This window comes from Lutra lutra, chromosome 1 (assembly GCF_902655055.1).
Source record: "Lutra lutra chromosome 1, mLutLut1.2, whole genome shotgun sequence".
Taxonomy (NCBI): Eukaryota; Metazoa; Chordata; class Mammalia; order Carnivora; family Mustelidae; genus Lutra; species Lutra lutra.
The window spans coordinates 96,103,578-96,129,750 of record NC_062278.1 but is presented as its reverse complement, the minus strand read 5'-3'; the positions used below and the strand labels follow the sequence as shown (position 1 = coordinate 96,129,750).

At 37.7% G+C, this 26,173-nt stretch overlaps 1 protein-coding gene and 1 long non-coding RNA gene across 3 annotated transcripts in view; one reads left to right on the top strand and one right to left on the bottom strand.

Annotated features, from left to right (window-relative positions):
* Positions 1-16,562, bottom strand: part of LOC125100372 (uncharacterized) — a 45,741-nt gene extending 29,179 nt beyond the window's left edge. The window contains exon 1 of the long non-coding RNA XR_007127521.1: positions 16,415-16,562. This is a non-coding gene — a long non-coding RNA (uncharacterized LOC125100372). The remainder of the gene's footprint in view (positions 1-16,414) is intronic.
* On the top strand, positions 418-25,460 carry SLC2A2 (solute carrier family 2 member 2). 2 transcript variants are annotated; one of them, XM_047730533.1, is made up of 11 exons: positions 418-580; positions 7,559-7,651; positions 10,469-10,731; positions 12,735-12,859; positions 15,456-15,571; positions 16,459-16,621; positions 17,117-17,304; positions 20,028-20,132; positions 23,339-23,440; positions 24,318-24,521; positions 24,608-25,460. In XM_047730533.1, exons 1-11 carry the CDS (start codon positions 566-568, stop codon positions 24,806-24,808), a joined length of 1,575 nt encoding a protein of 524 aa, XP_047586489.1. In that variant the 5' UTR covers positions 418-565; the 3' UTR covers positions 24,809-25,460. The 2 variants fall into 2 exon arrangements, with proteins under 2 accessions (XP_047586489.1, XP_047586481.1); XM_047730525.1 differs by lacking the exon at positions 418-580 and adding an exon at positions 3,897-4,370 and having other exon boundaries at positions 7,537-7,651.
* The last annotated feature ends 713 nt before the right edge of the window (positions 25,461-26,173 follow it).

Sequence of the window (26,173 nt, the reverse complement as noted above, 5' to 3'; positions counted from 1 at the left end):
CATGGCTCTCCAAAGCTCATTTGGGTAAACCACTCAAGCCTACAATGGCCTCTGGCCATGCAGCCCAGATCTACAGCAAAAACACCACAGTACTGGTTCTCTGCAGACAAGAGTGCAGCGCTTCTCCCATGTCCCTGTCTTTGTCACCCCCACAACATGAAATGTCAACCAGCATCTCATCTTCTACAAAAGGCCACAAAGATTTTCTTTTTTCACCTGTCCCTGGTTTCTGCCATACTCAACATGTGTTAAAGTAGTGTGACCGTCTCTGGGTTGTGACTTAACACCTGAGGGACCTGCTCCCATTTTCTTTTGCTGGTGTGCAAGCATTGAAGCCACAAGTCACTAAGGCAAAACATTTATTGATTAGATTCTCCTCAACATTCAGCCTCTGCTGAAATTAGATTTGGACTTTAAAGGTAATGGCCAGCCTGCTTCCTTGCCTTGCTCCTCCTCCTCTAATGTATAACTAGTAGAAAGCCGGAGAAAGGCAGGTGCTGGCCAGTTGCATGGGCCACACTCACCCCAGGACTTGGAATTAAGAGGAGGACTCTCAACCGATAAAATGACAGAAGATAAGGTAAAGCAGCATTATGTTCATTTTAAATTGGCCTGAGGAAATGAACAGGGGGATTTGTTCAATGGTGACCATAGGAGGATTTGGGGGATGTTGGGTATAGCGACCACAGGTTGAAGCTACTTCTCTTGGCCAACTGATAGTTCATTCAGCTGCTAAAATATATATCATATTCAGGATTTTATATATCTATTCAGAATTTTAAGGATATTTACTCTGTTTTCTGAACAATCTGTATAACTTTCTCTGAAGAAAATTCTGCATAACCATATTACTGAAGAAATGTGCAAAAAAAGGGTAGATTAACCTGAATCTAACTAATTATGAAAATCGGTCTGAAATTTTTAAAAATGACAATGAATGAAAAACAAGAGATAGGACTGTTCTAGATAAAAGGAGACTAAGAACTAACAGCTAAGTGCAAAAAGTGATCTCAGATCAGGAAAGAAGAAAACAGTGTAAGGGACAATATGGGGACAGTTGGGAAATTTTTAAAATGGGCTGTTACATTAGATAATATTAGTATAGCTATTACATTCTTGGATGTGATGATGGTATTGCAATTATGTGGGAGAATGTCTTCATTCTTAGTGAGTATGTGCTCAAGTATTTAGGAATGAAGTGACACTAATATCTGCAACTGATTTTCAAATAATTCCAACCACACTACATACATACCTGTGCATTCCCACACATACACAGTGAAAGTTAACCAGATGTAAATGTCAACCATTCCCGAACACAAGTTATGAAGTGTTCATTGCCCTACTTTTTCAGCTTCTCTGCAGATATGATACTTTCCAAAATAAAAACTTAAAAATGAAAAGGTCATAGGGCTGTCGTTCCCTTTTAAGTTTTCCCTAATCAAACACGCCCACCCCTTCACACAATCACACGAGTAGGTAAATCTGTGGCCCTGTTTGGAGTAGGATATCTGAAGTTCTGATCTGTTGTAACTTACTCTGCCGAGCATTTCAAGTGAGTAAGTGACAAGGCTAGGACAACAGACTTTGTGCTTTGCCAGGTTTGGATTTCGAGTATGCCGGTGCTACTTAACTATTGTGAGACCAAAGTTTAACTGAGCTTGGGTTTTCTATATTGTGACAAAACAAGAACATCTGGGGATATAAGAGGATATAAGATAAGCAATGCAGGGAGTCTAATAGTTCTTTATAGTCTGGGAATATACAAATGAGCTAATATTGGAGAGACACAGCTGACAAACATTTTAATGTTAATAGTTAAGTATTTATATGATGTATTTTAAAAATAACTAGGACTTCAAGATTTCCTATTATAGCCGAGGATAAAGCTAATGTAGTTAGCATTTTAAAGATGATACAAACACAAATATTAAGTTAGTAACTATACAGATAGTATATAGATTTGATGAAAATCATTAAGGTAGTGTTCAAATAACTAAAGTATATAAGATATTGCAAAAGGGAAGGTAATGTGCTTACCACAGTGTCTGATACACTGTGAATGCTCAAGCTTCGTTTTGAACTACCACTAAATTCCCTTTAGAAATTGTTGTAGGACTTTTCTTGAGAACCAAGGACCTGCCTAACAATGGAAGCCAGAAATAATGAGAATTGATGTAAAGCACGATGTTTCAGCTCTGTAAATCTGCCCAGACTTTGAAAGAAGTGGGGTAAGCATGGAACTGAGGGTTAAGTGACCTGAGTTCTCACACTGAATATGTCCAATAATGCACGGTATAACTCAGACAAAGGATCTAAATTCAGTTTCTTCAAGTGAAAAATGAAGAAATTAGACTAGAATCCTCTGTTCTCTAAGGTCCCTTTCAGCATGAAATTTCTATGGCTTGAGAGGCCCCTGCAGTCTCCCAAAGTTGGGTGCTCCCAAAGTTGGGTGCAAGATCACCTTTAGGTTGGCATTTGGAGCTATGGAGTTTAGAGGAAAGACATCAGCTTCTCTTCCCTACTTAGTCTGTAGCTCCTGAAAATCTGCTTTTTGATTAGAAATGGGAATTTTAAGAACACTGGCTATGGGTTCAAACGCTAGAATATCTGTTACCTACTAGCTGTATGGTATTGAGCATATCACTCCATCTTCTATAAGCCCTGGTTTCCTCACCTGCAAAATGGGGATAATTTCTTTTACTTTGTAGTATTGTTGTGAAGATTATTGGTGAGGTATGAAAAGCTGACAGGTAGTTGGTTGACAAGAGAGATAAATGATATGCTAATGTGATTAAAGATGCAATTGTTTGTTAGCCCTTTCATTATAGGAAGACCACACCGTGTATCTTATTTAATCTTTACTATAATCCCATGCATTAACAACCCACTTGCCCAATCTGTGTACTCCCACATTTATCCTGTGGCATGTCTTTCATTAGATGTGGAACCTAGTTTCTCTAACTTAAAATTGTTAAGCTCTAAGCAAAGGTGGTCTTGCTAAGAGTCAGGCTTTATATCTGGTAGCCTATGAAGAGGTGAGAGACAAAGCTTGAAGATCTTCAGCCACTTTGTTAGGTTTGTGGCTTTGGACAAGTTCCTTACCCTTTGTGTACTGATTTTTCCATATTTGACATGATAACAGTAACTACTACTTAGAGAGTTGTTGAAAGAACAAGCAAACCATTTAGAACCCAGAGCCTGGACAAAGTAAGATCTTAAGTTCTCACTGTTTTCATCAGCTCCCATGTACATAACCTTGAGTCAACTTCTTAGACATTAAATTAATGAGCAGAACTGATGGGCTCATTCAGACTTAGCAGTCTTCAGAAATTTCTCCTCTCAGAAACAAAACTTTTCTGTGCAAGCCTAGTACCAAGACACATAGAAGATTGACTATAAATGTTATCTCTTTCCCTTCATGACAGAAAAAGAAAAGATGGAAAGCAAAGAGCCAGTTTAAGGTAAGGTTCAGAGAGGGAAAATAAACCTGAAATAAAACAGAAAGAAAGAGAGAAAGAGAGTGAGAGAGGGAGGAAGGAAGATGGAAGGAAGGAAGGAAGGAAAGAAGGAAGGAAGGAAGGAAGGAGGAAGGAGAGAGGGAAGAAGGAAAGATACAAAGTTTCAGAGACTTCTATATTTGGGATTATCACTTCAGTTCAGAATTCAAGTAACCTTCTTAAAATTGATAACATTGTTCCTTACCTGATCAACTAGGGTAAAATTTCTATCTTAGAAATTAAAGTGGGGAAACTGCAGCCCCCTCCCTGCCCCAGGATGGCAAGACCAAAGCCAACTCTGAAAAAGAAGCCAGGAAGACCATAGGACAAGAACTCTAAGATTTCTAAACATTTAAAAACTCTATTTCCTTCATAGTTCCTTTTTTTCATTATTCCTATAATATGAGAACTTGGTCTTAGGGGCAGCCCCAGAATTGCTACAGTAATGACTTAGAACAACTTGATTAGAAATTAATGAGAAAGGAGCTCCAAAGAACTTCAGTCTTTGAAAATTAAATTTCATTTTTATCAAAGTAATGTAGGAGCAGCTAACACTGCTGTGACTTAGTGTGTGTATCTGGAGAGGCAGGGGAGGGCCAATGAAGCTTATGGGGGAACCAACTCTGCTATGGCCACCACCTTCACCCCTAACTTCCATTTCCATAGCACCCCTGCTCACCATTGGCATGGTGACTAGGTGGATTGTTAAAATAAGGAAGGAAAGAACTATATGATTGTCTGGTGGGGGCAGGAGGAGAGAGCCAGCAGAGAGCAGAAGCCAAGGGATGGAGTGGGAAGGGGAGTCACTAAGACACCAAGTGCTTGGACATTCTGCTACAGGAAGAAAAGGAGATGCAGGGATGAAACCGGGTAAGTATATCATGGCTTGGTAGTGGGAAGGCCATGACGATCTTCTTCAACTGAGCTACAGATGAGCTGTTGAGTAGATTTTTCCTTTTTGTATTTTTGTACAGAAACATCACAAACGTTTTCTGTGGGTAGATGAGGAACAAGGGATTTGTGTGGTGGGTAGTAGCAAAATGCACTTGAAACTGGTGGGTGTTGGTGATTTGGTTTCAGCATTACACTTGGCAAATTCTATGAATATGTGCTCTCTTAGATTTTTTTTATTTAGAAAGATTATGATCCTAGATTTTTAGATGTGCTTGACTTTTGAATGTCTATTTCTGACCATTGAGAAATGCAAAATAACCGATTAATTAAAAGCATATCTCCTGGATCTAAATCATTATTGTACAAGTTACTGGCTGTGAGACCAAAATCTAGTTTAGTTATCTATAAAATAGGGATACTGATGATGCTGTCATGAGAAGTGTCCATTACCTGGTCTTCAGAATGTGTAAATATGTTACTTTAAAAGGCAAAAGGGACTTTACAAATGTCATTAAGATTATGGACCTTGAGATGGGAAGATTAACCTGGATTACCCAGATAGGCCAAATCTAATACCATAAATTCTTCAAAGGGAAGAACTTTTCCAGCTGTAGTCAGGATTAGCAAGACACAATGTGAGGAACGGACCTGCCCATTTCTGGCTATGAAGATGAAGAAAGGGTACCACTATCCAAGGAATGTGGTGGCCTCTAAAGCTGGGAATGGCCCTCACTTTACAGCCAGCACAAAAACACTCCAGCCATGAGGAACAGAATTGTACCATCAATGCAAATTTTCCCCAACAGCCTTCAGAATGGAACACAGCCTGCCAACATCTCAATTTTAGTGTGGTGAGACTTGTATCAGACTTTTCACCTACAAGAACTGTGAGATAACAAACTTGTGTCATATGTTATAGCTGCAAGAGAAAACTGATACAGTTAAAAGAGATGATCACATAGAGCAATGAATAGTCAAACAGTAGGCAGAAATATTCAGTATTATGCCTTGAAGTTGTGTTTGCATTGCACCTTATATCAGATTGTCTAGACTGTAGTGATGGAGACTAACAGGGAAGTGGGTGGAAGTCTTACCAATGCTTCCTGGTCCCTTCACTGCTGCTAATGGTTACTTCCTACAAATAAAATGAAAGGATAAAATTGCCTGTCCTTGGAAACAGCTCAAGGGGAAAAAGGACTTGAGGAGAAACCACCAAGGAAATGGAACACATTTAGCTGTGGATGCCTGAGGCCCTAGGTATTAGATATCTAGTTACACATTAAAGGATAATTCAAAATCTCTGGTAATCCCATACCATGTAGCATATTTTGTGTGTGTGTGTGTGTGTGTGTGTACGCACAGGTACATTTTATAGTTAACATACTTTGAATTTATTTGTAATTATTTTATTATGTATATGCATAATGACATATCTCAATATATAATGTATATTATATGAAATATATATGCTTCTTTCAGGATATATGATATATATGCTTCTTTTAGGATAATATAATATCATATCTTTGGAAAAAGTTTTAAGTCCTTTCAGGAAGAAAGGTGCTGGGAAGAAAAGCCTACCTTTTCGTGCCACCTGAAATTAATTCTGAATTACTGGAAAAAGATAGAATAAACCTACAGATTCCCAATTCTCACCGCAGAGATTCCAATCCAGTCATAGGTCTGGGGTGAATCCCAGGAAGCTACACCTGTAATGAGCTCTCTAATGAGGATCTGGTTTTAGAACCCCTAGATTCTGTAACTTCAAGGGTCTCAGGCTGGTTCTGTGATTTGTTGATGATGTGAAATTTCTGATCTCTAGCTTTATTAGGGAATGAGGGGACTTGGTTAATAACCTACTTTTCCTGCTGGAGTAGGGATTTACAATCATTCCCCCCTACTTAGAGAAAAACTGAAGATCCTATAGGAAAAGTGGTCTGGGTCACATACTCCCTAAACATCAGAGTGAGAACTAGAATTCATGTTGGTATGACTCATTCATTTATTCAATGAAGTTTCTACAATATCCCATGTTATTTATTTAAATTTAAATATGTAATTATGCAAGAAATAATTTCTTTATAAAATGTCTGACAATATAAATAAAAGAAAAAAATACCCATTTATCCCCATTCTTTAGTCTCATATTCCTCCTCAATGGTCATCTTTTTGTTATTTTTTCAAGAAAATATTCTGACTTACATGCAACCTGCACAAATCAAAGAATACTCAGGTTTAAGCCTTCTTTAAAAAGTAATAAGATTACACAGCTTCCTTTGTCACTTAATAAGTCAGTACAAAATGATTGCATTGCTCTTTTTAGCTGCAACATAACATGTTGTATGTATCATGATGTATTTGAATCTATCTGGGCATTTTCCATTGAATGACATTTTGGTTCTTTCTACAATTTTTGCTATCACACACACACACACACACACACACACACACACACAATGCTGCATCAAATATCCTGATATGAGATTCCATATGGATGATATGATTTCTATAAGATGGTTAGACATGTAATTCTGAGTTGAAGGGAATGAATGTTCTATCCCTTTCTACACTGAGTTTTGTAGCTACATGAAGTTGGAGAGAAAAATAACATCCTTCAATCCATAACTCTAGGTTCAACTAGCTGCAAATCTTAGAAATTATCCTCACCAGGATATTGATGTGGTCATGATAAAGCCTGGCTGATGCCTCTTCTATGAGATTTGAGGTGTTTTTGTACCATAGCAATGCCCAGGACACCTAGGTCTTTGTTACTGGTATCTTTTTATCTCTCCAAATGATATAAATTGACTGGTTTTATCACAGTGGTTTCCTTTGGTCGGTGGCAATTCTAGTCTTCAGTTCTGATTTTTAATCATATATATATATATATATATATATATATATATATAGAAAAGGATGTTTGGTTCCTCTCTTAGGAAAAATTGCCCCAAACTTTTCTCAGCTTTATGTAGGGCCTTTGATGAATGCCTCTCACATTCCTGTATGAATGACTCCTGTTGGGAGCATAGGGCACACTGTGAATGAGTACCAAGGAGCAAGAACCAGCCTGTGGAGCCTGCCAGAAGTCCAAGCTGCAGACTGACAGGACGGTAGGTAATGGAAATTGCCTTGTGTTTCCCAGCCCTGTGTTTCATTCCCTACAGATCACCGGGACCTTGGTTTTCACTGTCTTCACTGCTGTACTGGGTTCCTTCCAGTTTGGATATGACATTGGTGTGATCAATGCACCTCAAGAGGCAAGTGAAACGTGTTCAATTCAAATCTCTTTTTTGGCAATTTCTGTCAGTGACTGAAGGATCTGTGTTCCTCAGACACAGAGGTAAAGTGTACCCACGTGGGAAATCTAGGGCAGTCCCAGTATTTGTCAGGCACCATGTGCTTGGTTTCAAAGCTGATAACTTGGCCTTGACTCTTCAATAACCCTCACAAAAAAAGAAAGGGCAATAACCGATTCTTGATCTCTGACTCTGCTGTTGCTGAGCTCACAGAAAACTCCAGCCCGAATACCACGTGCCTACAGATGTTGTTTTGAAAAACTTAAGAACTTATTGCAGACTTTATTCAGAGCTCCCAGCCATATATGAGTAAAAACATGAATGAAAAATGCTGGGGAATAGGAGGAGGCAATAGAAGGATATATTTCATTTTATGCACAAACTTTTACTGGGCACCAGCTCACTGTGCATCGGGTGCTTTAACACATGTTCTCCCTAGTCTAACCTCCAAAAACCTTATCCCAATTGTAAGCCAGATGAAAGACTTCAGGAGCCCTAACACTAAAAAAGTTCCTATCCTTCCCCCTAATTCTGTCTCTCCTAGCTGGTTCAAAGTAAAATAATATATAACTGCTAAGTAATAGTCAAAATGTCCAACAAAATTTGGATTTCTCCACGGTAACTATTTGGATGGGTGTTTTTAAAAATATTGCATAATTTCTGTCCTTTGTCTCATTTATTTTGTGCATCCCTACTCTGGTACCCAATGAATAAACAGGAGAAGGATGTTATTTTTCTCAGCTCCCACAGCCTGTAAGTGGGGGAACCAAGACTTCATTCCCTTTGCTCTAAGGCTGTCAGGTCATTTAGGGCAGGATAGATGTCTTCTTCCCCTTCCTGTCACCAGCGCCAAGCACAGTGATTAGCATAAAGGAGGTGTTCAATACAGTGTTTAGTGAGGAAAGAGAGAGAGAGAGAGGAGAGAAGCCCTGGGGGTGGAGGAGCGGTATAAAATGAAGGTACAAGCATTTGTTGGGTGCCCTCTATGAATATATCATATTTCATCTGCTTCCCTTAAACTGTTGGACTCCAAGGAAAATGTGTATTGACCAGTCTATCACCTGAAAGTGTTGCTCCTTGGGCTCTGGATGCCACATATTATCACGAGTGTGGTGGTCTTTCCAAGGTTGAGAGAGTTCGATAACAATGCTGGGGGGTCACAGCTTTTTTTTTGTGGGTGATGACAACATGTGCCAATTTAGCAGCCTTCTTGAAATTTGGTTCAGCTTCACCGTAATTTAGAATTAGTAGAGCCTCTTTTTTGGTAGACCTTTTCACATCCTATTTAAACATCTTCTCCAGGGAAAGAGAAGGAAAATTAGTCAAGCCAGACTTGAAAATAGGGATTCTCCCACTGGCAGGAGGCTTGATGCCCTTTCTAGAGCCCCTCTTTCTGTGTTTAACAAGCCCCTTAAACATCATTCTAGAAGAATAGTTGTTCAGCTTCATTTGTGTTTGCTAGGGGGATGACACGTGGCACTATTTTAGGGTTATTTTAAAATCACACCTTTTTATGATTGTGAAAACTACACATACTTGTTATAGAAAGTATTTGGAACAAATCACCTATACTTATTCTACCGCACAGAACAAACAGCTGGGAACATTTCAGATATTTCTTTATAGCTTTTTTTCTGTACATACTATCCATGTAGAGTGGTCTGCTAATGAGGCAAATGTCTTGGTCAGACTTCTTTTATCATAAGAGGATATCAATTCCCTTTCCTCACTCAGCTGATTTTACCACATAAGGCTTCGCCCTGATTGGCAGCCTAGAGCAGCTACATTCCGGGTCCTTCTCAGAGGTCCTCTCATGCCACTGAATAGCGACCAAATCAGCACTAAGAGGAAGGACAAGGAAAGAAGCCCAAAGGCTGTGACTTTACTCAATTATACTTGGTAGGACCTTTGCCTCTACTGAAACATGGGATAAACTATGGCTCTGTGAAACTTAGTTTTGAATGTTCATTCTATTACATACCGAAATCTGTGACGACACAGAGGAAGAAACTCCTTCAGTATCAATCCCTCCGCAGGGGTCACTGAGTTGTTTTTAACTTTGAAATTCATCAATATATGTGATTGATTTCCCCTACTTGTGCTGGCTGCTGGAAGTTTATTGGTAAATTTGAAGCATATTTCTAGCAAGGATGTAGCACCTAATGCTTATATTTGGTATACTAACTTTATTTTTGGCTTCATCTTGTCTTTAGTAATCTTTTTTCTTATAGCCATATGCTTCTATTAGAATATTTACATAAATCAATTTAAACCTTGCTGTGCAGAGGTAACACTGGTGTGAAAATGTACCTTTCTGTCTGCAGAATATTTTCAATTTGAATAACTGCCTGCATTTAAAACTTGGAAGAATTTTACATAAAAACCCAGATTTCTGGCTTCTTTTTTTTAAAAATTAGAGGTCATGCAATACTAGTCTCATATTTGCAGCTTCCTTCTTTAGGTGGGGCAAATGCTCTCCAGTGCTATAATCTTGCCCACTTTCTTTTATATTCTCAATAGTAGAGACAGTAGTTCAGTCTTCTAGTTATCAAGGTTCTCCTTCACTTACTTGTTCCTGCCTAGTTCCTGTGGGCACTGGAATTTGCAACCTCTGTTTTACAGAATATTGTCAACTATAAGTAAATCTGTCCATGATTTTGTGTATAAAACATACATAATTGGGATGACCCTTTTAAACAGCTAACAAACATTCTAAAGGGAAAAAAAGGTGTACAGAATATTTGAAATGTTGGAGCTATTTTTATTTTATTTCCTCAGGTAATAATATCCCATTATGGATACATTTTGGGTATTCCACTGGATGACCGAAAAGCTATTAACAACTATACTATCAATAGTACAAAGGAAATAACCACAGTTCCATACCTAGGGGATTCAATACCAACACCTTTGGCAGAGGAAGAGACTACAGCATCTACCAGCCTCATCACCATGCTCTGGTCCTTGTCTGTGTCTAGCTTTGCCGTTGGTGGAATGATTGCATCATTCTTTGGTGGGTGGCTAGGAGATCAGCTTGGAAGGTAGGCAAGTTTCATAAATAGGCATAAACATGGGAACTTGAGTATTTGGGGTTTCTAAGACTTTGTTTCATCTTCCGTTTTGTGGAATAGCTTTAGAGGTTTTTTGGGGTTTTTTTTTTCGATTCATGACCTTATGAATTAGGTTTTAGCACAAATAATGGAGCAAGCAGTTTCCCTAGTCTGCTTAAATCATGGAGTCATTTATAGCAAAAGTGAGTTTGGTGTGTATTTCTACAGAAAATGATTGGATTCTCTAAATTTGTTAGTTTCAAAACATAGTGGGGTGCCTGGATGGCTGTCAGTTGGGTGTCTGACTCTTGATTTTGGCTTGGTCATGATCTCAGGGTCCTGAGACCCAGCAAACCCTCCCCACCCCACCGCCCATCAGGCTTTGTGTTCAATGAGGAGTCTGCTGGAGATATTCTCCCTCTCCCTTTGCCCCTCCCCCTGCTTGTGCTCCCTCTCTCTCTTTCTCAAATAAATAGATCTTTAAAAAACTAAAAAAAAAAAAAAAAAAAAAACATATTAAGAAACCACTACACAAATGTTAACTCAGGAACTCAATGGCAGAGCCAAGAGTGAAATTTTTAACCAAGGAATCCATTGTTTGCTTCACCAAATCACTCCATTTCTCAGACATCATTTTTCATTTTCAAATTAGAATTTGGCATTTGGGACTTAGACTCAGAATGAATTAATTCTGACACTGTCTCTGCCTGGGTTTAGATATATTAAGTTTAAGTTTGAAACATTGACACAGAATATTAAAAGATCCTTACACTTCTTTGTGGCACAAATACTTCTACACCTGTCCATTCAAATTCTTTTATTGGCCTTATCATCATCATTAAACTTTTAAAGTTATTTTTTATTAACATATATTAAACTTTTAAAATTATTTTTTATTAACATATAATGTATTATTTGCCCCAGGGGTACAGGTCTGTGAATCATCAGGCTTACACATTTCATGGCACTCACCATAGCACATACCCTTCCCAATGTCCATAACCCACCACCCTATCCCTACTCCCCACCCCCCAGCAACCCTCAGTTTGTTTTGTGAGATTAAGAGTCTCTTATGGTTTGTCTCCCTCCTGATCCCATCTTGTTTCATTTTTTCTTTCATCTATTGAATTTTAAAGAAGGTTTTTGTGCCCTACTTTCCCATTGAATAGGAATAAAAGTATCAGATATCTGCAAATATTGTTAATTTTCACATGATTAATTTTGAAAATGATGTTTTTGTTGCTACTGTCAGCTTTATTACATATTTTATGTTGGCTGACATTAATTTATAGGTTCTGGAAATATGACACACAATGTTAAAATAAGAATAATTTTAACTCTCTTTGATAAGGCTTAAAGTAAAAGAATATTTTAATTTACTTCCAAACAATTCATATTAAAAGAAATTTAACTTTGGAAGCTCTTTACATCATCTACATCAGCTAAAATCCTGTGTCATTAAGAAAGAAAGAAAGAAAGAGAAGGAGGGAGGAAGGCAAGGAAAGGAAGGAAGGGAGGAAGATAGAAGGAGGGAAGATGAAAATAAGAGAAATGAAAAGAGAAGAGAAGGAAGAAAGAGGGGAAAGAAAGAGGATGTCATAGGTTGCAACTACAGTGTTGAATGTAGCTATCACCAGGCAATTATCACTTAAAACAATCAACTTGTAGAAAACTTAATTAGTTAACTGTTTGAAAAAGTTTCAGAAGGGTTATCTCAAATCAAAACAGTCATCAGTACAGTTGAATCATCTCTATTAAAATGTGGAGATCACATGCATGAAATCCGGATTTTCTCATTATAAACATTATTTACTGGTAAAGCTTTAGTCCACAGATAAGTCAAACTAGCAATTATGGTTTAAAGTTCCCCAGCTAACTTTCTCAGCAAAATTAAAATAACTGCTCTTAAGTAAATATCTTCGCATACTCTGAGAGCAAATAATTTTATCAAGTTTTGATGCTGAATTTGTAATCCTTGCTTTTTAAACTTTCAGAATCAAAGCCATGTTGGTAGCAAACATTCTCTCATTAGTTGGAGCTCTCCTGATGGGGTTTTCAAAACTGGGACCATCTCACATTCTTATAATTTCAGGAAGAAGCATATCAGGACTCTACTGTGGTAAGTCATGCACGCATGCACACACGCACACACACACGTCTGGAAATTATTTTAAAGGCAGATTGGTAACACGCAGGGAAGTTTTTGAGCCAGAGATGGCATCACAAAAGGGAAAGGCAATAGGATAAAATTGAAGTCCTGAGTCAGGGAGGTTTGCGACCAGTAAGTGGGAGTTGTGAAACTATCTTCTCGCTCCTGGCAATTTCTAGTGGCATAATCACAGGTAAGTTATTTAATTCATAGCTTCCTTCTCTGTTAAATGAAGGAGATTGTATCTACGATGTAGGGCCCTTGCGAGAATGCATGGAAAACGTTCAGCACAGAATCTGCCTCCAGGAAGCTGCGGAGAAAAGCTAGCTGTTGCTATTGCTCCGGCTGTGCTGAAGACAGCGGCACACTGCTACACCCAGAACCTCCAGCTCGGCTCGTGTGGCCTACTTGGCCACCTCCGTCTCTGTCTCTCCTTCCCTTAGTGGATGGATCCCAGATGTGGCTGGGTGAAGCATTACAGTGGCGGTGACCTCAGGGAGAGGGAGTCAGGCAGGAGCAGCTGGTAGAGGAGTTCTAATGGACAAAGGATGCTCCCCTTCCTTGTGAACCTAACATCTGAGTATCTGGAATCACTAGTTCTTAGAAATAGCTTTTCAAACTTTTGGAAGTTTCAAACTTTCAGAAGCAAATTTAATCAGCAGAGGTCTGAGCGAAGGAAGGATCACCTAATCTCTAAAATAGCCAAATCTTTAGATTCTCAGTGCCAGTGACGCCCTGATTCTGATGGTTTGGAGCCAAGGTTTAACCCACTGTCCCAAATCACAGAACTGTCTTTCAAAGCACTAACATCCACTAGGGCTGGGGGAGAGTACAAGAGCACAAACGATGTATAAAATGTTTATAGTTTTTACTTGCAAAGAGAAAAGACCGTAGCTTCATGTGTCTTCAATGATCCCTTGAAACAAAATTCTAAACAAAATTCTAAAGGACCACAAGTTAATAAGTTAATTAAAAGTCTCATTATTTTCAATGTTAATACAAATAGCTGAGAGTGAGGATAGCTTTATTAAGGTGAAGAGGCAACCAACACGTGGAGGGACTTAGACTCAGAATGAATTAATTCTGACACTGTCTCTGCCTGGGTTTAGATATATTAACTGGATCTTTTGTAAAATGCAATGAATAATACTATCAAGGAGGTCCAAATCATGATTCTTCTTTCTTCTCTCTCCATTTTAAAAAATACAGTATGAAAAAAAAAATGACAAATATTTTTTAGAAAATTGAAAAGAAATGTTATAAACATTGAGGAGCAACCTATCGCTAGCATAGCCAAGTAATCCATACTCCCCAACAATCTTTTAAAATTATGCCTGGTTCTGTTCTGAGCATTAAAATTGCTAAAAATTATAGGAAATACATTTTGACTTTAAATTTGTGTAAACTCAGACCTGTGATCTTATCTACATTATTATGTTCTTGAGATACAATAGGAGGTACTACACAGAGAGTACAGCCTGAAAAAGGGACAAATAAATGTGTTTTTTCTTATTTAAGATCAACAGACCACACATTAGAGGCACATATAAATGGCAGCCAAAATTCAGATGCTATATCAATCATGCAACTGTTCATGTGAGCTATTAAGAACATTTTAAAGCATTAAAAACATACTGAAACAGTTCCCACATTCATCTTTTACACAAAAACCATACATTTCCATTTTATAGACAAACTGTCTAAGAGGAAGACTCTGATAAGTCTTATTTTTAAATTCTTAAGAAAATGCTAAACATTGCATTCAACCTTGCTTGTCCACAGTGTCTGACCTTTTCATGCACTCAGCAAATGGCTGGATACTCCACTATTTCCAACATGACTGATTACATCTGTGCTTAAGAAAGCTATAGAAGGCAAAATTGCATTGGGCTTTTCAATTTTTTGGTATTCCTTTAAGCACCAAAGTCTTTTCTGAAGCCCATTGTTAGGAGAGAATAAAGAAGCTGGGTTGCTCTGGTTGGAGTAATTGAAGGAAGAGCCCTGAATTCCTTAACCTCTTCACCTGTCCACACCTCCCTCACCACTTTAACAGTGATCTTGAGGCACTTCCACACTGTGGAGACTCAGGGCTTGTAGTTCTCATGCTAAAGCTCTATTGTACTATGATCTTGGATAAACTGTTTCTCATCTCTATCAAGTAAAGAGATAGGCTTAGATATGTTCTAATTTCCTTTAATACCATGAATTTAGACCAAGAATATTATTAAAGCATTCTTTAGTCTCTTTTCTGAAGACAATCTGAGGCATTATGATGTAGAGAGTCGATTTTAACATGGTTTTAACTAAATAAGGCAATGCTATGAATAAATGCCAAATCCATGACTAACCATTTCTTTCTATTCCTATATCTAGCTACAACTTCAATCAAGTCTTATCAACAAATATTCTTTGCATAAACTGTGTCTATGACTGGGGACAAGGGGTCTTCCTTCCAACAGACTCTGAAAGGTCCTTTTAGTCAGGATACTGGCTATACTTGAACCAAATTATTGTTATTGAAGTAGTCCTGGCTGCACTTTCACATTTATGTTCATGTTTTATGCAGGACTAATTTCAGGCTTGGTTCCAATGTACATTGGTGAAATTGCTCCAACCACACTCAGGGGTGCTCTTGGCACACTTCACCAGCTGGCCATTGTCACGGGCATTCTTATTAGTCAGGTAAAAACTCCTATTCCCTACTTCACCCATCCTCTATTTTATCCAGCTTCTCCCTCACTGATAGATCGACACAGTGGAAAAAACTACTTCCACCATTGGGAATGGGGATGCTATAGAGACTTAGGCTTTTTAGCTCAAAGCTAAATTATTACTGCTCCACTCCTCACTTCTCCCCTTGGATCTGTGGTAGGTTTGGCAATAGAGATGACCCAACATGCCAGGTCTTGAACTCCAGGAGCTAGTCTAGAATTAAATTATTCTGTTCAGATTTCAAAGAATAGGAAACTTCACATTTTTGACTGCTTGGATTTCCTTTGTTCTGGGCACCTTACCTAGACAATTAATATGTATATGATTACCATAGCAGTTTTTTGTTCAGCTGGCTCTATCCTTCTCTTCTATCCCAAGGACTCAGAGTCCTCAGAACCCCTAACCTAGGATTATCCAGAGGGTAAGCCACTGCAGTAAGGATGATAAATCTGGTTCTCACTAAAATAACTATTCTATCTTATGTAATCCCATTTTATTTTTCTGGGTAATCGAAGAAGAAATTTTTAGGGTCTAAAGTTACACATGATTTTTGTTGTTGCTTTAGGTTTCAAATGTGTTCTTAAAAGTTTGGTTGTTTCCTATCCTAAATGACCCATATAAGTTAATGAAAATAAACCTCGGTGAACTCTTTGTAAAACACATAGTCCTGAATTTAGTGAAGTAAGTCACACTAGTAATAGTTTCTACTTTGGGCATATTTGAGTCAAAGTTGTCAGGGATTACTATTAAATAACTTTCAACAAATGGTTTCACTATTAAATAACTTTCAACAAACGGGTACAGAAGGCAGACCTAAAGTGTTGTGCAGTTGCCATGCTTCCTCCCTGCCTTTTCAGATTGTTGGCCTCAACTTTATCCTGGGCAATCATGAGCGATGGCATATCCTTCTTGGTTTGTCTGCTGTGCGAGCCATCATCCAGTCTCTGCTGCTCTTCTTCTGTCCAGAAAGTCCCAGGTACCTTTACATCAAGTTGGATGAAGAAGTCAAAGCAAAGAAAAGTAAGTCTGTGGATGTTCTTTTTTCTTCCTATTGTTTTGGAACTATCAGCTAATGAAAAACAGTGTGCATGAATGTTTACTGGTCAAGTTGGTATGAGCACTTTCTAAATGAAGTCAATGATTACATGTAAAAAGAATGTGCAAGATCACTTCAATATGACTCACACATGCCATTTCAAACCCATAAACACTTGAGCCCAAATGGGAAACCTACATGCAGGGTATTGGACTCAACCAGAGGCTTCTAAAAGACTTTTACACGCATCATTCTTCTATGATAACAAAGATCAGAGTTTTCTTTGTCACTAGATATAAGTCAAATGTTTTTCTCAAAATTTAAAAACAGGATCTAATTCTACAAAAGAATTGCCAACACTCCTGCTGTAAAGCAATAGAAAGGGCTATGCTGAACTACAGCTCTTTCATTAACATAATAAAAATAAATTTACTTTTGTTTTGACCTGAGTTGTGTCGACCTGATCAATTTGTGGGCAGGCTTGAAAAGACTCAGAGGAGGTGTTGATGTCACCAAAGACATCACTGAGATGAAAAAAGAAAAAGAAGAAGCATCCAGTGAACAGAAAGTCTCCATAATTCAGCTCTTCACCAATTCTAGCTACCGACAGCCTATTCTAGTAGCACTGATGCTACACGTGGCTCAGCAATTTTCTGGAATCAATGGGGTAAGTTTAAAAATACTTTCTAACTCCCTAAAATAGGGGAAGAAAGGGGCATAAATTAAATAGCTAAAAGGCATTTAAAAGTGTTCACATCATGTTTTACTACAAAAAACATATTGAGCATTAATTTTCTTTGTTTTGCTGCATCTGCTTTCTAAAATTGGATTAGAATTTTTAAAAAATGTCAATAATCAATGGTACTGTGTGTCTATTAAGATGGAAGGTAATAAGCAAAAATCATAATTAATTCAAAAGAGGGAAAATGAGAATAATTATGCCCCCCCAAAACACCCTAAATTACAGGGGACTTCTAGAGTTGAGTAGCAAATTTAGGATTTCGTCCATAGTTCCCTTCATCTATGTATCATTATTATTTTTTTAAGATTTTATTTATTTATTTGAGAGAGAGAGAGCATGGGGGTGCAGAGGGAGAGGGACAAGCAGGCTTCCCGCTGAGCAGGGAGCCTGACGTGGGGCTCAATCCCAGGAGCCTGGGATCATGACCTGAGCTGAAGGCAGACACTTAACCTACTGAGCCACCCAGGCACCTACCCTGTTTTACCTATGTAAATGAAGTATACCAGGGCGCCTAGATGGCTCAGTTGGTTGAGCATCAGACTCATGATCTTGATCTTGGGACTGTGGGTTCTGGATTGAGTTCTGTGTTGAGCCCTGCACTGGATGTGAAGCCTACTTGAAAATAAATAAATAAATAAATAAATAAATAACACCAAATAGTTAGGTGCAAAGAAGTTTCCTGCCATGCAAGAAACTTTCTCTCTATTTGGAGAGCCAGCATACAAAAGAAATAATAGTGTGAACTGGCATGACTGGAGTAAGGGCAATAGATAAGACATGATTAAAAACCATACTGAATGTATGTTTTCACTAGCTTTTAGGTTTTGAACTGTAATCATTGCATTACACAGACTAAAACTGTTCTACTGGCAATTAGCTATTAGAAGAAAAAAAGTAAACATTTGCTAAAAAAAAATACTAGATTTAAAAAATCACTTACCCTCTTTTACTGCTGTTAAAAATATGGTTTTGGCTTCCTCTACTACAAGCTAATCACAGATCCACAAGGGGGTGACTTGTGGATGGGCAGAGCCTTGGGAGAGGTAAAGAAAGTAATTCTTACCTGTCGAAACAAAAGGAGACCTGAACCTCACTCTACAAACTGAATACTCTCTCCTGTCATCTCTATCCTCCTTTAATGGGTCCTTGATATCCCTCTTAATCTAACACTCTATGTAACTTCAGGGTTTGGAGACCAAATTTGTATCCTTTTTCCAGCTCTGCCTGTGTATCCAAAAGAACAATACTTAGTCATTCTGAACCTCCCTGCTTTAGCTCCTATCGCAGTTCCTGACTTAGAGGCATCCAGGAAATGTTGAACTGAGGCTGTTGGGCAGCCTAAAAGTGTGGGATAGTGTGCAGTGTGCTATAAGCTACTCTTCACTGAGCACAGTCTGTACAGTCCTTCTCTATTAGCCCTATCTGCAAGAAGAGGTGCCAGCACAGGACATGTTAAATGGGGAAAGAATGAGAGAGAATGACAGAATGGCCTTAAAAAGACCATTATAGGGCGCCTGGGTGGCTCAGTGGGTTAAGACTCTGCCTTCAGCTCAGGTCATGATCCCAGGGTTCTCGGATCGAGGCCCACATTGGGCTCTCTGGTCAGTGGGGAGCCTGCTTCCTCCTCTCTCTCTGCCTACTTGTGATCTGTCAAATAAATAAATAAAATCTTTAAAAAAACATTATAAATGTAAAAACACAATTAATAATAAAGGCTATTAGAGAGATTTGAGGATTTCCCCATGTCCACTGAGATTAGTGAAAAATTTTGGATTAAAAGCAATAACAACCAGAATTCCTATACACATTGGTAAGAGTGTCAATTGACACAACTTTTCTGGAAAACCATTCATCAGTATCTTTCAAAGCTGAGCATATAAATACACTATGGTCTAGTAATTCTATTCCTAGATGCAAATGTGTACATATTTCACCACAAGGATTGTACTAGAGTGTTCATAACAGCACCCTTCATATTCATCCAAATGACAACTACCTAAATACCCATCAGTAGTAGATTGGATAATAAATAGTGTTATTAATAAAAAAATATTAAGCAATGATAATGAACAGTGTACAAATACACACAACTATATGGATAATTCTCACAAAGGTAATGTTGAAACTAGATAGCAAATAATTCACACTGTGTGGTTCCATTTATAGCAAGTACAAAACTAGGCAAAATTTGTCATGATGTTAGAAGTCGAAGAGCTTCCTTGGAAAAATAGGGATATATTCTGGGGGGTTCTGGAAGACTGGGAATGATTTATTTCTTGATCTGTTATTTGCACAGGTGTGTTCAGTTTGTGAAAATTAATTTGTATACTTATGTTGTGTGTACTTTTTTGTATGTATTTTACACCTTAACAAGAGTTTAAAAATTAAAAAATATATATCAAGATAATGCAAATTCAGAGTTTTCAGCTAAATTTAAGGAGAACTTCAAGGAATCAGAAGTTTCGAACACTAAAGGTTGATAGTGGTTTCTCACTGCCTGGAAGGAAAGGACAGATGAAATGTTTAGGGTGTTTTAGGGACCATGGTTCCATAGAAACTACTAAAAATAAACAACTTAAAATATTTCTTGCTTTCAAGCTATCAGTGCTAGGGTTCTTGATTAAAGCTAAATTATTATTACTTTACAGATCTTTTACTACTCAACCAGCATTTTTCAGACAGCTGGAATCAGCCAACCTGTTTATGCAACCATTGGAGTTGGTGCCATCAACATGGTTTTCACTGCTCTCTCTGTGAGTTTATACCCCAGATAAATGCACTTTTTCCTCAGTTCAGAAATGGCAGAGGGAGGTACCTTGTGATCTAAAAGCAACCAGCGATTTATCGCTCTTGTGTATTGGGTGTATAGAACCAAGTGGGTCACGGGAAGAGTCCTATATGCAAATAAACTACTAAGCATAGCTGAACAGATGGATCACTGCTTGTCCCCATTTGCTGGGATGCCATTTAGTCACTCATTTGTGAATTAATAACTGACTTGGGGCACAGAGGACTTCTTCCTTGTGTAAATAGCTGGATTCCTTTTCCTTTGCTCTGTACTTACATCTGTTGGGATCAGGTGATGTGTCAATTTCTATCGATATTGGGTCTTCTACCTAGGTTCCTCTCTTTCCATGGTTGAAATTCTTTTTTATCCTGATGTCTTGGTAAAAACGCTTTAAAAAATTAAGGCCCTCTGTAACATATCTATGCCTGTAACATGGTTAAACAGACTCAGCAAATTCTTATGATATTAGGTTAATGGAGAGAGCGTCCAGATAGCTCACAAAGCCATAACTTCTGGTGATGCATAAAAATGTGTGTGATATTATAACAGATGGAGTGAAAGTGGTATAACTTGAAATGTTATTACTTTTTAAATGTTATTTTTTTTCTGACAAGAAGAAAGGTCATATAGTCTTCTCAAGGCCAAATACCTTATACAATGAATGATTCAGTATCTTGACAATAATATTTAACATAAATAATCTAAGAATAGATTAACAATCTAAGAATAGAAACAAACAACAAAAAACCCCTAAAACTTCCCAACTCATGTAATTCACTCTAAAAATGAGGATATTGGGCTTACTTTTATCTTAGAATGCAGGATATCCAAAAAGCTTGTGCTTTCCAATGTTGGTCACCATGTTATATTCAATACACTTTAGTCACTTGTTTTTCATTCTCTGCAGATGGACTTTTAACTATTACCTTAGGGTGGTCAATAAATTACAGCCTAGCTACCTAGATCAAAAAGCAGATTTGTCCAGACTACATTAAACAGTGCTGGACCTTGGAAAGAGGAGGGAGAACAGATAACAAGGGAACACCAGGAGTTCTGTAGGCACGCTTTAGAGATAATGCCTGTTCAAGCCAAAAGGCCACTCAAAATCAATGAAGGCCTACTACTGGGATGTAATCTACTCACATTCCTTTGTCCCCTGAGATATATTCTTTACAAATCCTCCTTCAACATATTTTTCTAATATGGAGATTATGCTTAAAATATTTTATATGTAACAGGATTTGGTATGTAAAACAACAAGTTGTCAAAATTGGGTAAACCAAATGCCTATAAAGGGACCTACTACAGAATTTCATTTTTGGCCCCCTACCCCCATCCCAGCTGGAGTAGGAGAAGTTGTTTCAAAAAGTTTCTTGATTATTTTAAATATGCCCTTTTAGAGTTTATCCTTTTATTCTATGAAAGTTTTTGAACAGATGAGTGACATTTTAAAAATCAGCTCTAATCATCTGTCTAACCCTCCAGGGCTATAGATAACATTTAAAATTTTTAATTACATTTATTTTTGAAAAGTTGTTTTAAGGATCTAAAAGTACAAAAAGGATAGTCCTTCGGTCACCCAATTCCTCTCCCCTAAATTACCAATGTTATTGAATTCTGTGTAGCCTTTCCAATAAAGACACACAAATAGGAATATGCAATGATAAGATTTCACCAACCTGGAAGGGACATAATCAATTTTTATTTTGAATGAGTATTTGGGAAAAGAAAGACTTTCCTAACTCCATGCTGAATTATGTTTCCACATTCCATATTTTCTTCCACACTAATGGGCCAGTAGAAGAGGGCCTGTAAACTTGAGGGAAAACAAAACAGGAAGAAACATGGAGGGAACAGGGACACAGATGGGTCTAGAGAAGAAGCAGTGGCATCCAGAATCTGTGTGATACATATGTCTTGGGCAAAGACAAGGGTTCTGGTCAGGCAGACATCTCCACCCTCAAGGAGTGAGTTTAGAATTTATTATCCTATTAGTAAAAATTATTCAGAAACAGAGGAAACAGTAAAATCCCTCATTCCTGAAGAAATGCTTCTATTTTCTTGATAGCTTGACATGGTGTCATCAAGTCAACTTTGAAAGTCATACTTAGAAATTATATAGAAAAATGTTATGAACTTGGGCAAGAGGTGTTTTTCATACTACCTTCTCAACAGTAAGTGTGGGCTGTTTGTTCATCATCCTGAAGTGATCTGAAACCGAATATGTATTGTCTCTGAAATGAAAGGGGCTTTCATTATAGGGGAAAGCAAATGTTTCAGATATTCTCAGAGCCAAAGCTCAAGGGTATTAGATTGCTCTTGATTTACTGATAGATTTATGAGCCAAGCCAATTTACTCATTGAAGTGAGAAATTATGACAGATAATTTCTGTGTGTGATTCACCAATCCTGGCAGTATCCCAAGGATCAAGCAAGAAGAGTCTATTTAACAAATATTGGTCTTGGCTAGTCATAAATGTTAACCATTAATGCAAAGGTCCACAGACCCAAAGGCATCGATGACATATCTCCTAAATTAGGATAAGAAAGCACTTAAAGCTTTTGCTTTAAAGTCTTATCTTTTCAAATGGATAATTCACTTCCAGCACCAAATACTGTTTAGACACACCAGAAAAATGCAGATCTATTTGGTAAAGTGATAAATTCTGTAAGTTGCCAGGTGAGTGGTTGTAATTTGACTGTATTAGCAATTAGAAAGTTGGATGAGAATGATTGACAACCCAACAGTTACACCATTTCAGGTGTAGGTTTTCTGCAGTGCACAAAACGTTGTACTTATAATAGGATAATTATCAAAAGATAAATTAATGTCCTTTTTTATGTAGAGCCATTTTAAGTGTATAAGAAATCTACTGAAAGATACCTGAGATGTACAGGCTCTAATATTGTTCTCAAGTAATAATTGTAGAGTGATAGTAAGGTTATGGTTCTTTCTCCAGAATGGCGTGTTCAAATGACTGTGACTAAATGAAGCAGGTATCTTTTAATTATCACTGAGACCAGTTCTGCCATCTGAGGCAAGAGTCACCAACTCAGTTCCACATCTGTAAAATAGGCTTATAGAACTGCCTCCTTCCAGCTGTATAAATTAAAATGACCTCTTTGGCAGTAAAAACTATTTAAGTCAGTATGTTTTTAAAACTTTTCCAGGTATTCCTTGTGGAGAAGGCAGGGCGACGCTCTCTGTTTCTAATAGGAATGAGTGGGATGTTTGTCTGTGCCATCTTCATGTCTGTGGGACTTATACTACTGGTAAGTGTAGATTTTTGCACTGAGGTATTTGGTTACCACATGATAGCCCTACTGTTCTCCAGGCTCTGTAAGTGAAAACATTTGAGGGACACCTGGGAGGCTCAGTTGGTTGTGCATCTGCCTTCAGCTCAGGTCATGATCCCGGGTCCTGGGTTCGAGTCCCTTGAGCTCCTTGCTCAGTGGGGAGCCTGCTTCTCCCTCTGCCTGCTGCTCCCCGTCTGTGCACATGCTCTGTCTCTCTGACAAATAAATAAATAAAATCTTAAAAAACAATGAGTTTGACTTATGACATAATCCCAGAGGAACAGCACAGAATACAAGGGAGAAATGCAAAGAAAAGGGGAACTAGCTTTTGGGGTTTAAAGACTTAATTTTCACAAAGTAAACTGCACTTGTTGCCAAGAGAGGCAGTGTTGCAAAATGGTCAGAGCATAGTCTCTGGGGTCAGCCCTGCTCAGGTTCTAACACTGGCTCTGTCATTTGGCTACCTATGTGACCTAGGGCAAGTACCAGGCCTTTGCCAACCCAGCATCTTCGTCCACTACTTCATGGAAAGTAATGCATCCTGTCTAGCAATCTTGGTAAGAATAGGAGAAAGGTCATTAGATTCTTGCCTTGCTTCTATCACAGGAAAAGACTGAGAATCATATAAAATCCTAATCCAGAGGATTTCCTCTAACAGAGTTCAAAACATTTAAAAGCATAACTCAGACTTGAATAAACTTGTCTCAAACAAGAATAATTTGTAGTTATTTGCACATAAACATATCAAGAACAGAGCTATGTCACTTCTGAACTCAGTGAGCCCACTTAGCTAAAAGAAGCAGCAGCCAATAATTCCAACTCCACTTCTATTTTCGTTTTGTTTTTTCCTCAGGATAAGCTGGCTTGGATGAGTTATGTGAGCATGGTAGCCATTTTCCTCTTCGTCAGTTTCTTCGAGATTGGGCCTGGCCCCATCCCTTGGTTCATGGTGGCAGAGTTCTTCAGTCAAGGACCACGGCCTGCTGCTTTAGCAATAGCTGCATTTAGCAACTGGACATGCAATTTCATTGTAGCTCTGTGTTTCCAATACATTGCGGTAAGCAGTCTATTATTGTGCAAATTTGCTGAGTAGAGATGGAGTAGAACAGCTGCTAATTGGAACTCCGTTTGTTCTCTATGCAGAAATTCTGTGGACCTTATGTGTTTTTCCTCTTTGCTGGAGTGGTCCTGGTCTTTACTCTGTTTACATATTTCAAAGTCCCAGAAACCAAAGGAAAGTCCTTTGAGGAAATTGCAGCAGAATTCCGAAAGAAGAGTAGCTCAGCTAAAGTGCCAAAAGCTGCTGTGGAAATGGAATTCCTTGGAGCTACAGAGACTGTGTGAAGATAACCTGCTTTTTTGACAAGAACAGAAACAGGAAGAAAGTTGTGTGTTTTTAATTGATGATTCTTTGAGAATTTTATATCCATGTCTTAAAGAATTGTTTTATTTTTTTAGAGAGCTTTTATGGGCTCTTCTCAGAAATGTCATAAAAATTACCAAAGAAAGTATTTTTTTTTAAGTTAGAGCATCTATTTTTGATAGTAAGATTCTATAATTAAATGAACCAAAAAGTCTAGCTTATTTTACTACAACAAAGAGCAAGTACATTATAATGTTCGAGCTCTATTCTTTATAATGAGGTTCTCCTGAAATGGAAGCAGTTCCAATGTATCATGTTATTGTTTCATTAAGCATGTGACTGGAAACCTGAAGCTGCAGCTCATTTACATATTTGAATATGATTATGTTTGCATTTTCTTACCCACAGACCTCATAATAAAGGAGCTTTGGCTAGTGGTAATAAGGTCCATGTTAAAATTGATAAATTTTCTATTTTCTCCCACTTAGCCTTTTCTTTATTAGAATTTTTATTTTGTTTAAAATTTTATTTTTTTCTGTCTTTTCATGTGGAATGGTTTATTGAGTATATTAAGATATGTTCATAAAGAAAAACTTTTGTTTTTGGTAGGCTTACCAAATCTTCTGGGACTCAGAAAAAAAAAAAGTTAGTTCCTTTGCTTGATGACCAAATAATTCTTGTAAGATTAAATACTGAAAAGATTTTTACCAGTCATATAGCTTTTTAATATTAATATCTATTATAATATCTATTCTATAATATCTATTATAATATCTATCTAGTCATATAGCTTGTTAATATTAATATCTATTATAAACATATGCTAATTCCTTGCTAGTTCAGTCTTCTGAGCTCTATTTTAGTTTGCTTTTAAACTGAGCACAGCCTGGTTTCCTCAGCTGTATATTTTATAAAGTACATTCAATCAGTGATTAAGCTGGGCATTTTTATATCTCCTCAAACCCTCAATAAGTTAGAGCAGTCTGAGGGAAATCTGAAATAAAGAATTGCTCTGTTTGTTAAAACACATTATCTATCTTGTGTTTCAAGACAAGTTGAAAGAGTAGGATGTCAGAAATCCCAAAGATGGGTTCCTGAAAACTTCATGAATGCTCAATTTCAGACTTGATCAAAATCCCTATTAATTTTTCTGGTTAGATAGTCATTCCCTTTGATGTTCCTTCTTTGTCATGGCAGTATATGGATGCTATCTAAGCCATTCTATTGCTATTGCTAACACTTCCTGTGTCTTATGTGCCAGGCACTGTTCTAAGTGCTTTTACCTATTAGGCAAATTGGAAATCCACAGATGATTTAACAGACTTTCACTTATAGTCAATTTACAA

Bases quoted from the DNA above. Each gene is read 5' to 3' on its own strand.
- SLC2A2 (XM_047730525.1), top strand. From the start codon at position 4,231: ATGATTGTCTGGTGGGGGCAGGAGGAGAGAGCCAGCAGAGAGCAGAAG. The intron at 16,622-17,116 runs GTAAGTCTGTGG...ATTTGTGGGCAG, and splicing joins AGAAGTCAAAGCAAAGAAAA to GCTTGAAAAGACTCAGAGGA. The intron at 17,305-20,027 runs GTAAGTTTAAAA...ATTACTTTACAG, and splicing joins AATTTTCTGGAATCAATGGG to ATCTTTTACTACTCAACCAG.